This window comes from Hippocampus comes, unplaced genomic scaffold, assembly GCF_001891065.2.
Source record: "Hippocampus comes isolate QL1 unplaced genomic scaffold, H_comes_QL1_v1.1 scaffold1, whole genome shotgun sequence".
In the NCBI taxonomy this organism is placed as follows: domain Eukaryota; kingdom Metazoa; phylum Chordata; class Actinopteri; order Syngnathiformes; family Syngnathidae; genus Hippocampus; species Hippocampus comes.
In genome coordinates this window covers 685,051-698,627 of record NW_017805010.1, presented here as the reverse complement: position 1 = coordinate 698,627, position 13,577 = coordinate 685,051, and the positions used below count along the sequence as shown (strand labels likewise).

Below are 13,577 nucleotides of genomic sequence, written 5' to 3'. Positions count from 1 at the left end.
CTAATCGCAACACATTGTCATACATTCATCAATGCAAGTTTTAAGCCTTTGACTAATCTATGCAGAGCTGACTTGGAGACAGTCACAAGAAGGAGTCATGCCATATCACCTATGACTAAACTCCTGTCAACGCATTTCTGCACGTGGGTCATTTCCCATGACTGGGACAATTGATGCTGGCTTCTCTCAGAGTAGTTTTCCAAATGCACTGCCCCAATTTGTCAGCCCAGTATTATGCACGATGGACATATCATCCAATTGTCACATGCTCAGGAGCAGTTAAATCAAATAGATCTCTTCTGTAACCCAATTAATACAGTCTGTTTGTTTGCTTCCACTAAAACTTTCACTTCCATTACTTCAACCATAATTTTGCGCTTGCGGGGCTCTCCCAAATGTTCCATTTGAAAATGATCACAGCTTCCTAAAGCGCAAAATCCTCTTTTTAAAAAGAGCAGTTTCCACCACTTTTACAACTGTTGCCAACAGTGAACACAATCTGTTAGAGTGAACACAAAATTTAGAACCCAGCCCTGCTGTGTCTTCAGTCACATACGGTGCCTCTCATCTTAATTAGAGTATCTCGTTTGGGAGTTGTCATTCTTCCTCTCCCAGTTGGACTCCTCATTCTATCCCAACGGCATATTTTTTTTGTGTTTCGAACATGCAGTCACATTTTGTATCTAACAGTACTTGAAATCTTAATATGGACCAAGAATGGCTTTGCCCTCTTTAATTTTGGCTGTTGAATTAATGAAACTACAGTTGTCCGCTATGTCGAACAACAACAGTATAGTTACGATTTCATCCACTTCAGTATCGGGGTGGGGTTGGTAGGGGAAGCCTGTAGAATGCAGTGTGAGTGCCTTCGAAACACATTCTTAGTTCTTCGTGACATCTGACGTTACATCTTATCATGATTTGTTTGCATTGTTATTTGTGTGAAATATTTGTACAACATTGCGCATGACAATATTTACCCCCCTTCCAAATTATTATTCATTTATCATGCATTGGATTGATTCATTTTCTCCTCTTTGCTAGTGTCTTCATTCATCACCTTGTTGTTTCTCCCTTCACACCCACCTTATTAATGTTTGAATTAATCTTGGTTGTTTTTTTTTTTTCTTTTTCTTTTGCTTACAGATGGCGTTCACAGCATTTCGGCGCACTGCGTTCTACGTGTGCTCATCATTACCGAGGACATGCTGGGCAGCAGCGTCACCGTCCGCCTGCAGAACATGTCCCAGGAGCACTTCCTCTCACCGCTGCTGGGTCACTTCCTGGAGGGTGTGTCGGCGGTTCTCTCGGTGCCCGTCGAGGACGTCTTTGTGTTCAACATCCAGCCGGACATGGATGCGGCTCCGGGAGGGATCCTCAATGTGAGCTTTTCCGCGGTGCTCCCAGGGGGACACTTCTTTCCTTCCGAAGCCCTGGAGGAACAACTGTACCTGAACAGGCCGCGGCTGACCTCGCTCACACAGATGGAGGTTTGTAACCCTGCAAGAAACTCCCTCCACCAATGCTTGTGACACTCCATTGCTTTTGACGTACGTTTACATTCGTTCCCATGGCGACAGAAGCCATCATGGAATGTGTGATTGAGATGAGCATAAAAGGAGTTTAACCTTGAAGAAAGAACGGTGCTCTTTAGATGCAGTCAATTGATGTTAAAGTCTTGAACAGTACATGTCATGTTAAAAAAAAATGCACACAAAGGCAAATCCTGAACAGAGAAGCTAAGGAGTGAATATGATAGCAACACCCAATTGCCTTGACTAAGCGTCCAATCAGAATGTTTGCATCGAAACACAAGCTACTCAGATGCCACAGGGGCCAGATATGCTGTAAAATATTCACCAACGTTTTAATCCTCATTTCATATTTTTTCTTAAACCTTTCACATTAATGACTACGGGTCGCTGATGATGTAGGGGTACACTCGCCTGGCTTGTGTGCAGGTAGCATGGGGTCGGTTCCCAATCAGTGACAGTGTGGGTGTGGGTGTGAATGGTCATTTGTCTCGATATGTGCCCTGCGACTGACTGGCGACCAGCTCAGGGTGAAGTTTGTCTTCTGCCCAAAGTCAGCTGAGATAGGCTCCAGCAACCCCCCATGACCTGGTTCAGGATAAGCGGATGGATGGATGGATGGATGGATGGATGGATGGATGGATGGATGGAGTACTGAACAAACTGTATTGACAAAAAACACTTGCAGGGGTAGACCAGAGAAAGTAAATCAAAAACACAAACAAAGTCCTGAAAACCACAAGAAAGCAAAGTAACAAACAAAAACCCATCCAACAAAGACTGACAGAACCCAGGAAACTAAAGACAAGCAAACTGACGAGACAACAAGGAACACCTTGACAAGACCCAAAGGGAGCACTGATTGGTTGACACAAGGGACCCGGATGACAACAGGCGGACACAAAACCAAACGAGGAAGACAAAAGCGCATGAAGTAGCAAAACCAAAACATCATCTAAACAAAAATAGAATCATGACAAATGGCTCAGATGTTAATTTTGCTATATCGCCCACAGCCTCAGAGGGGCAGATCTACATTTCATCGGTAGCCGCTTTGACATGCTGTGATCAATGTCTTTTTTTTTTTTATCCCCCTGACATTTTCTGCCCCCCCTCAGGTCCTTCCATTTGACGACAACGTTTGTCTACGTGAGCCGTGTCAGAACTACATGAAGTGCATCTCCGTGCTGCGCTTCAATAGCTCCGCCCCCTTCATCTCCTCCCCCTCCATCCTGTTCCGGCCCATTCACCCCATCGCCGGCCTGCGCTGCCGCTGTCCTGTGGGCTTCACCGGTGACTACTGCGAAACCGAGATCAATCTTTGCTATTCCAACCCTTGCCTGAACGGAGGGGTGTGCACCCGCAAAGAGGGAGGGTACACGTGTATCTGCCGTGAGGACTACACCGGTGAGTTCTGCTCTACTCTATTTGGACAAACAAAATTAGTCCGACATTTTACTGAAATGAAGCACGATATTATGCTGGAACTTTTAAAACGGCAACTCCATATGGAAGTGATGCAATCAACAGGGTAAGAACATAAATTACTCTTCAGAAAAAACAAAGCCTGAACAAGTTAGCAACCGTGAGTTCCCACAAAGTTGCAGTTCACTTTTTCCAACCTAACCCGAGCTACGAATGGAAAAGCGTTCTCTGCGCTCAACGCTGGAGATCTAAACCACAAATGAAAACCACCTTATAAATAAATGATTGGCCACATCTCTCCTTACTTCACCTTGAAATTATGAAACCATGATGAGAAACGTGAATCTATATTTTATTCATTTTTCAAAAAAATGTTTGCATGCCAAATGTTTTTCTATATTGTACTGTAGCTGATTTTTTTCCCCAATATATTGATGATTGCATCATCGCTGTCTCGTAATAATGATTATTGTTACCATTGGTAAAATATTGCAATAATATTGTACTGGGCTGCACGGTCGACTGGTTAGCACATCCGCCTCACAGTGTAGAGGTGCAGGGTTCAATTCCGACTCCGGCCTTCCTGTGTGGAGTTTGCATGTTCTCCCCGTTCCTGCGTGGGTTTTCTCCGGGTACTGCCATTTTCCACCCACATTCCAAAAACATGCATGGTAGGATAATTGAACACTGTACAACTGTCCTAAGATGTTATCGTGAGTGCGAGTGGTTGTTCGTCTATGTGTGCCCTGCGATTGGCTGGCAACCAGCCCAGGGTGTACCCCGCCTGCTGCTCGAAGACGGCTGAGATAGGCTCCAGAAAGCCTGTGATCATCCTGAGGATAAGCGGAACAGATAATGAATGGGTGGAAATTGTACTGCAAATTACTTTGAAAATCCCACCCATAGCAATGACAAGAAGAAACTTTTTTTTTTATATCCTAAAATTGTTAATTATGTGTAGAATAGGCTTTCACTTTTGCATAAGAGTTTAGCAGATTGAGAAGAGAGTTGGCATGTTTTTTTTTCTTTGTTTGTTTGTTTTGCATAGGAAAGATTCACAAATAGAAGCTGCTAATGATGGCTGTACCGTGTAATTATTGTTGTTTTTCACTTCCATGTAATTACTATGGATGTGGTTGAGATCTGAGACGAATAAGTGTGTTACGCCACTCATGAATTTCAAATCCAGATCAGCTCCCCCCCCAAAAAAAAAGAAAAAAAAAAAGGTGGCCTCGGGTAAAAAATGTTTTGTTTTTTTGTCGTAATGCCAAGGAAAAGAACACACATTGTGTGGCGTTTCTGTGAGGGGAAGCTAACGGAGTTCTTTGTTGACGTCCCACATTGACATTGTTTTTGATCCGCTGTGTTTTCCCACTTTTGTCACATTGAGCCTGACAACATGAAACACGCACCATCGTCTTGTGGGAGAACGTCTGCTTTCCAGTTGTCTACCTGTTACTTTGTCATTTATGCACACAGACACACGCAGCACCACAACATAAAACTGCAGGGTTTTTTTTAACTTCATTTTTGTATTTGAATTGAAATGATGCTGTACAGTGTCACATCATAGAGGAAAAAGTGGTTTCAAACTCCCACTGGGACACTCAGGAAGAGTCAAGGCAAAGGCAGAATGGAAAGAAAACTGAGCACAATTGGTAGAAATACAGAACTCAAGGACTAATGATTTGTTGGCTCTCCAGTGGTCTCAGGCAAGTAGAGTCGACTGATGTTATGTGAATGAGGCAGCCGAGAGAAGTAGAGGTGTCTGGGTGACTGATCCAGGATCTGTCAGTATCAATAAAAGCAACAGATTTATCACAGCAGATGATCAACCCTTTCAGGGACAGCGGTTACTACAGTGGACAGTTATCATGTTATCCGGTTACAGGTTATCATTATTACTGCATGAAAAGGTGAAGAACAATTTAGACCAACATGACTAATGCTGACTAATTAATACCTAACAAGGACAATCAGCGGAAGGCTTTGAGGAAAAAAGAGAAAACATTTTTTTGTCCATATTTGTTGCCGCGGCCCAGTGGTCAATTGGTTAGTGCGCCGACCTCACAGTGCAGAGGTCTACACACACACACACACACACACACACACACACACACACACACACACACACACACACACACACACACACACACACACACACACACACACACAGTATTCCCTTGAATTCCGATGGAAAAGTATCCATGATGCCATGAAAAAGATACAACGATAAAGGACACTCAAGATGGGAATGTATGACACATAAAATGTGCTCTTGAGGGAGTGCTTCGAGCTACACAGACGAGACGAGACACAAACAGGGACGCAGACTAAATTAGTTTGTGAGGAGAGGGAGAGACGACACAAATAGAAATGAACTCTCGTGGTGGTTATGCAGCAGGCTCTTTTTTTTTCATACACAGCGAATTTGAGACAAAAGCTAAACCGAGAGGGCTAGGAAATGCAGGTAAAGACCCGATTAGTTTTGGCTGTTATAAGTGAGAAATGTAATCCGTTCGCCAGAGGAGAGAGAAAAAGATCACACATTTAAGCTCTCTAATGAACGTTGTAAATAATAATACCTCATTCGCACAATCTTTTGCTGTGTTATGAAGCTAATCGATTGATTCAAGTGTTTGCAGTGTAGAAATATAAAGCAGCATACATGCAAGTGAGATATGTTTCGCTGAAATTGAATCATGTAGCACAATTCCTCAATTTAGAACGAGATGGAGGAGTGCTTTGTTTGAAACGAAGCCGGGTGGTCGCTGATGAAATTGGGAGGGCATTCGGAATTATCTTTCAATGGCTTAACTACTGCACACCAAAACCTGAGGGAGGGGAAGTACAAGCACAGGACTGCTATCCAGCGTTCTGAATGTCTCAATGCACTCATCAGCACACATCATTATTGCCACACTGTTCTCATGAGTAGGTAGTACAATTATGACCAGTCTCTCACAGACACGAGGAGCATTTTGAGTGTATTTTTTTCGGCTTGCTTAAACACCGTTATAGCATATATGTGCCTGATTCAACAAGGCGTCACAACCTCAGCACGGCACTGCAGTTGTCCAAACCTGAGATGGATATTTCAGATATAGTCGAAAAACAAAAATAGCTTGAAGAGGAAACAGTTGAGACATAGCTATTGATATTGACATTTATATATTTTTTAATTATAGAAACACTGTATACTGTTGACTGCAAAATCAACCCATGCCATGGACTTAACAAACAGCTAACTGGTATCCATCCATCCATTTTCTAATCCGCTTACGCTTACCCTCACGAGGGTCGCCGGGGGTGCTGGAGCCCATCCCAGCCGTCGTTGGGCAGTAGGCAGGGGACACCCTGAACTGGTTGCCAGCCAATCGCAGGCCACACATGGACGAACAACCATTCGCAGTCACACTTAGGGACAATTTAGAGTGTTCCATTAACCTGCCATGCATGTTTTTTTGAAATGTGTGAGGAAACCGGATTACCCGGAGAAAACCCACGCAGGCACGGGGAGAACATGCAAACTCTACACAGGAAGGCCGGAGCCGGAATCAAACCCTACACTTTTGCACGGTGAGGCTAATGTGCTAACCAGGCATCCACCGTGCCGCCCTAGGAAAATGGTACTGTAGTTAAAAAAATAATAAAAAATAATTGTAATTGCACGGTTTTAAAACCCAGAAAATGCAGCAAGTGGACACTTTGCGGATACCCCCTCAGTCTGTTGGGAAAACTAAAAAGGGATGAATCAAAGTGTTAGACAGGATGAAAAAGATAAATATTTCAAAGGATCAAAAAAAGATTCCATCAGAAGTCTTTTTTACCTTTGAACAGCTGCCGTCGAGTAACTCAACCCAGGAAACGGCCTTTCACAGTACACCGATGCCTTGTCGAGAATTAAACATTGACAGCAAAGATCGTTTATTTATGCGAAAAAAAAGTCACAGATTAAGCAAATTGGGAGTCCATTATGCATTCCTTGAGGGTGCTGTAGGAGAGAAAGAGAACGAGTGAGGGAGGTGAGATTTAAAAGGGAGCAAGACCTACAGAGAGGAGACAAGAGCGAGGAAAGAGGGATCTGCGTGGCACGTATTGGCCTCCAGGGATGCACCATGTGGTCGGGTGGGAGCGGAGGAAGGGGACCAGGCGGTGGGAGGCGAGGCGGAGCAAACGAAGATGCCGAGGGGCGGTTGAAGAATATCGTGGCTTTGATGAATAAAACATCTGCATGAATGAAAGGATGGCGTGAATACATTAAGCCAAGCGTGGAAGAGGAAGAAGGGATGAGCAACTCGAGATGAGGCAAGATGGACAAAGATCGAGCGAGAGCGCAGGTGAGGAAAGGAAGGATGAAGCAATAGACCGGAGGGAGGCAAAATGAAACAAAAACAAAACCGCGCTTAAGTGATGATTCAGGGAGAAGTGTAACGTTTCTGGACTTGAATCATGTTCTAAAAATGTTTTTTTGCTTTGGATGGGATGAAGTACTGTGAATCCCCACCGTCTTAAGTATTGGTGCATGGAGCGTAACGCGATGTGATTTTAGTGAATTTAATCGAGGCGCTGGCAGACAGATTCTGAACGTCGTGCACGTGGTGGATGTCATCGGATTTCATTCATAAATATGACAACAGCGCGCATCGAACCGTCAGAATCATTGGATGCATTGTTAATATTAACATTTTTATTATAGTTTTAAAATCTTTCCTCTGTCTACGGTGCCACACATGGACATGAACGATTGGGGTGAGAGATGGTCTCCAAATGTGTACTTCACAGCTGTGATCTGTGCTTGCTCTCACCAACCTGACATCATCTGCTCATGCAGGTCTGCTTGCAGTTCCTTATAAACGTACCTTGCGTGCTTCAACTTCCTTTATGGACTCCAGCAATCAATTTTTGCTTCTGCCATGTTGTGAACTGTGTGGCTCGAGAACGGCAATTTTAAAGGGAATAACAAGTCCCGCTTTGGTTGGCTGTGAATTAAGTCTGTTGTGTTCACACCCACAATGGCGCAGATCACCCATTTCGAACTCGCCAAGCTGCGTGCATCTGAAAAAATACTAAAAACTTGGTGTAGCCCGCCCAGTCACAGAGTAAGACTGCACTTTGCTCATGACCTGGCATCAATATAGAGCCAGAGGTGTCAATGTAAATGTTAATCATAACCCTCACCATTTTTATATATTTTAGGGCCAAATGTTGAATCCTGAAGAATACAGTTCAAATGCAAAGAAATGTACAGTACTGTCTGTGTAAATTATTCCATTTTAGGCGAATAATGGATGCGCACTGACAAAATTGTATCATTGATTTGTGAATATTTTCCGGTGAAAGTACTTGACACCCTCTTTTCACAATCCAAGAATGAAAAACAAAAATGTCATTCTTTACTTTCCCTACTTCCCTGTTTCCAGCCTTTGTTTTTTGACCTGTTCCCAACTGGGTGTTTCAACATCAACCCGATTGTGTGTTTGGCATGTGCGTGCATGCAGGCGTGTGTGTGTCTGTCTGTGTGTGTGTGGGGGGGGGTGTTTATAAGTGTGTTTTAAGTCTCACCACACGCATTATTCATGAGTATTAATGTCTATCCATTTATTTTAATATTAATGAGCCTGTGCAGAAAAACGGTCCAAGAGACAAAGGCAAGACAGCCAATTTGCTGGATTAGCAAAACTGTGTCCTTCTTTAATAGGCAGCCTTAGTGTGTGTGTGTATGTGTGTGTGGGTGTGTGTGGACTCATGCTCTCGTCATGTTTCGGATGTCGAAAACGCGGGACCAGTCCTGGAAGATGCGAAAAGGTGACAATCATTCAATTACTGGCTCAAGACTTTTACCGTGTGAGTCCAGCTGCTCTTCCTTCCTTCCTTCCTTCCTTCCTTCCTCATGGCGGTTTGGTGGTTTGATGAAGACTTGCGAGGACAAACAAACAAACAGTGGTCAAGAAAGCAAAGTGGTGTTGGGAGAAACCACAAGAATAACTCAAAGAGCACTTGTCAGTGGCCCCGTACATACTCCGAGGAGTGTACAACATACTTTGAGAATATCGAAGTGAAACTAAAAACAATGATATAGCAACGATGTCACTGTATCGCCTGAAAGCACTCACAAACGCTCCGATCAGATTTCTCTGAATAAATTTTCAATGCGGCTTAGCTCAACAACAAGTGGGAAGACTGTGGTTGTTTTGCTGTTTCTGTTCTGGGTCGGGCAGGGGAGGGGTGGGGGGGTCCTTACTTGCCCTCTAAACATGTGTAGCCGCTGTTACATGTCTCAATGTCTTCTCTGTCAGATGATATTTTCGTTCAGACGACCACGGGGGAAAGGCGAAGGTTGCTATTGACTTCCAACCATCTGCCTATGCGCTGGCGGGTGTGTTTGTGTGATGTGTGGACCTTTTGCTAGTGGGCACCAGTTAAAAGAGGCGCAAACAACGTGCCAACAGAGACAGTTACATGATCAAACTTGACAGCCTCAAGGGTGAGGGGCAACGATTCTTTGTTCTTTTTTTTTTTTGTGTGTGCACACAAATAAAAGAGATACCGTAGGTATGACACACACAATTGGGTGTCATGCTTCTGCTTGTCATCTTATGCAGTGTCGATGCTTGAAAGGCTGTCGTCAGGTTTTTAAAAGAGTCCTTAAGGGGCAGTGTATCCGCAGGCCAGTTTCAAACCCTCTTTGCTCTTTTTTTTTTTTTTGTCTGGAAAAGACAAGAGGAGGAGTGTGAGTGTGAGCAGCTGTTGTGTCAGAATATGTTTGTGTCCAAATAGGCTGGAGGAAAGGTAGAAACTGGGCATCGACGTGCTTCATTCTGTGTGTGGTGATGGCGGGCTTACGTGGGTGTTTCTTTTCTCGGGGGGGATAAAACTCACTTTTGATTTGTTACCTCCACCAAGGAGGCTGTTTGGGTGTGTGCAAAAGTAAATTCAGATGAAATTGAAACAACATAGGGTGTGTCATAAACATTCATCGAGCCGTAGTTGTAATTAAATTGCCATGTCATGCAAAGTTTGTGATCCGCAATGAACATTTGTGAATCCACCGGGGAGTCCTTCAGCTAGCTTACACTTAACTGCAAAGGGAACTTTCCGAAATGTGACTTGGGATGAGACCCCCGGTTAGATTCTTTGTTACTTTCAAATTTGGGCAAAATGCTGTCATTTAAGGCATTAACCTTAAATTAGGTTGTGGTCACCGCGACATATTTCAGCTAGTCTGTAAAGTGTAACGAGAAATACCAGCAACGCATTTGCCCACTTTCAGCATATAACTTGATGACACGTTTATTTAGGTTGTCGGCCATTTGTAAACAGAGGTTGTTTTCTAAATCTAACGAGGTAATCTGTCGTGCTATTAAGAGACCGTATAGATGCCACACCCACTTGATCCCTTTTGTCAGATTGCCAATTATCTTTTTTGTGTTTTCCCCATCATATCCTGTGTTCGCTACATTTGATCTACTCTAAAGGTCAGTCCTCTATAAAAGAAGCTCTTAGTCCTCCTCAAGGAATCAGCACCCTGCTGCCTGTACTCCATAATGAAGGAGACATTTGCATAAAGAGGAGAGTGTAATTGGCTGCCTGATTGAGAAGAAAAACCAGCGGTCTTTGAAAAGGGTGCATAATGGCGGTAGAATCAGTCCTGGTTTTGTTTGCACTACTTTTAGATTCTTATAAACTTCCAGGTAAAACTTTCTGAAGGTTCCAGTGCAACAGTAAAATGACTCATTACTGGAACTGTTATGCAAAACTAGGTGAAAAACAGTGCTGTATTTCAATCAGTGTCTATTGTTTCTTGTTCCCATACTGTTCCTAAAAGAGGAAAAGCATTGCTGAGCGGGTGACTTCAGGTAAGGCAAAGCTTCAACCTAGGTGCCAACAAGCCTGACAAACGAGTTAACTCACGAGGCCGAGCTCATTCGAATTCTGGCTCGGGCCTTTCTGTTTGGAGGGAGGTGCAAATGGCAGTCCACAGGCTGCTGAATGGCCCCTTGATGAAGTCATTTTGAATGAAAAAATTTTACTCTACTCCTGAGGATGCTGAATACTTGCGACTCGACACTATTTGCTGATCTTTTTTGATATTTAAAAAAAAAAAAATTGCTTTTGGAGTTTTTGGGTGGAGAAAGCACCCGCTTTTGTGGGGAATAGATGCTGGAGGATTACCAGGGTTTTTTGTAGAAATATTTGGGCTTACAAATCCCCCCCACCCACCCCCAAATTCATTCCACTAGCCATATATTATACACACACTTTCACTTTCCCTAGAAAATAGGAAGGTTCTGGTTTATAGTTTTAAGTTGTAATATCACCATTCACCACTAGATGGCAGACATGACTTAGTTGCGCTTACACCTTGTCTTATACAGCACTATACGACAACGTGAGTAGGCCTAATAACTTTTTTTGCGGATTTGGAATGTCATGCAGGACAAACGCAGTACCTCAATAATATCAAACTTTTGAGTGAGTTGATTTTTGTGACGAAATTCACAAAATGAGTTCTTGCATTTAATGTTGGTTTGCTGTTTATCAGTTTTGTGCTGTCCTTGAATGGTCATTTTGATGTAAGAGAGCCCTTTGCACTGCAAAAAAAAATATATATTTTCTTGTTTGCCTCAACCCTTGTTGTTTATGCAGTACACACATTGAGAAACAATTGTAAAAAATTACATATTTTTAGCGCATTTATTTCGCGTGTGCACTTTTTTGGGTCATTTTTATTAAAATGGCATTTTTGTCTTATGGTTAAATATGATGTGCGCTTGCTATACAGGTGACCAATGCGAATTTGATCGGCGACATGGCGGCTGCGTGCCGGGTGTGTGTCGTAACGGAGGAACGTGTCGGGAGCTCTCAGGTGGCGGCTTCCGCTGCGAGTGTCCTGCCGGCGGGTACGAGCGACCGTACTGCACCGTCACCTCCCGCTCCTTCCCGCCGAAGACCTTCGCCATGTTCCGGGGCCTCAGACAGCGGTTTCACCTCTCCATCTCTTTAACGTAAGTAGATAAGAATACATTTTTTTTTCTGCTGCTATCACGTTTCCTTGGGCTCTCATCCCTCGAAATGCAATTTCCCTCATCCAGAGATCTATAATTACACCTCTTTGATTCCTATCTTTTGCTGTTTCTTTCTGCCTTTTTATTTCGTCTCCATCTCGTAGATCGATGCCATTCGCTTTCCTTTTCGCTCGTCTCCATCACACCCTTGTGAGGATAAAGCGGATCAGAAAATGGTTGAATGGATGGATGGATCTTGAGGTGGCTCACCAAAGTGTCTCCACCGACATTTTTGCCCTGATCTCCATATTTTCTTTATCATCCTGTTCGCTTCAAGCAAGAATGTTTGGCCTGATTTTGGAGAGCACAGCATTGCAGGGCTCTACCATTTCTCAAGTCACCGCCTAACCCCCACCCAAAAAAAAAAAAATTTGTATCGCTTTCTTCATCATTCACCTTCAGAGGTGCACAATTTGTCATTGCTACAGGGCCTAAAGACAGATACTGGGTAAATATGCGGTGCTCCCTGGGGCTGCAGCATGCAGGAGATGTTTGTGTGTACAGGCCAGCTGGAGGAGTGTGTGCGCTGCAAAGACCAACCAACATTAGTTGAGCGATTTTCAGGCCGAGGACATCAATATGTTTTGCCATCAGGGGACACAGATGCAGTGCGATCTAAAATATGCTTTGACGTTACATTTTTACAACATATTAATGTAATGAGCAATAGCATAATGCATTAGGAATAGACATATTGGGCACACTGTGTAAAATTGACCGCATCCTTTCCTTTCTGTCTACGTTTTAGCCGCTGGTTGGTTAGCAGAAACTTGATAGCTCCGCATAACCTTGCCAAGCATGGTGCAGTCCTGCTGCAGTGACTGCTGTCAAATGAATCAATATTTGCACAACTTCAACCAATTCTCTTTGTCTTCTGCTATATTCACATTTACAAGACTTTTGAACTTACTTTTGATCCAAATTTGATCAAAAGTAAGTTGGTGGTCTGATAATGATGGTCTAATAATGCTTTAGAAGTCCACCCCAAGTACGAATCAGGGTTATATTAGAGTTTGATTTTAAATAATTAGTTTTTATTTCATTTTGAATGTTTTTTTTAATTCAGTTCATTATGATTACTTTTAAGAGTGGGTCTGTTGGTTTTTATTATTTTTTAAATGCTTCATTTCAGTTGTCATTTTGTTGATGAATCTTGGTGTGAATGTTTTTAAGTCTACACTGAAAACGTGATGCCTTTTCCTCATGCTTATGATTGAGCTCATTGAAAGTCTTTTTGTAATTGTGTGTATACATATGTATATATATATATATCTATCTATATCTATATATATATATATATAGAGAGAGAGAGAGAGAGAGAATATAAAATAATATTAAGGCAAACGAATAATTTAAATATCCAATATATATATATATATATAGAGAGAGAGAGAGAGAGAGAGAGAGAGAGAGAGAGAGAGAGAGAGAGAGAGAGAATAGAAAATAATATTAAGGCAAGGTGGATCTGTTTGGAATTCTTGCAATGAAAAAGAAGACAATCAAGAACAGCTTGAGAACATTTCAACAAAGGCTGTGATTTTAGTGACTGAAA

At 42.8% G+C, this 13,577-nt stretch overlaps 1 protein-coding gene across 1 annotated transcript in view; it reads left to right on the top strand.

The window, feature by feature from the left end:
- Positions 1-13,577, top strand: part of celsr3 (cadherin, EGF LAG seven-pass G-type receptor 3) — a 61,508-nt gene that overhangs the window by 16,058 nt on the left and 31,873 nt on the right. Inside the window, exons 2-4 of the mRNA XM_019862923.1 lie at positions 1,147-1,490; positions 2,651-2,939; positions 11,743-11,965. Of these exons, the coding sequence (XP_019718482.1) occupies positions 1,147-1,490; positions 2,651-2,939; positions 11,743-11,965 (856 nt within the window). The remainder of the gene's footprint in view (positions 1-1,146; positions 1,491-2,650; positions 2,940-11,742; positions 11,966-13,577) is intronic.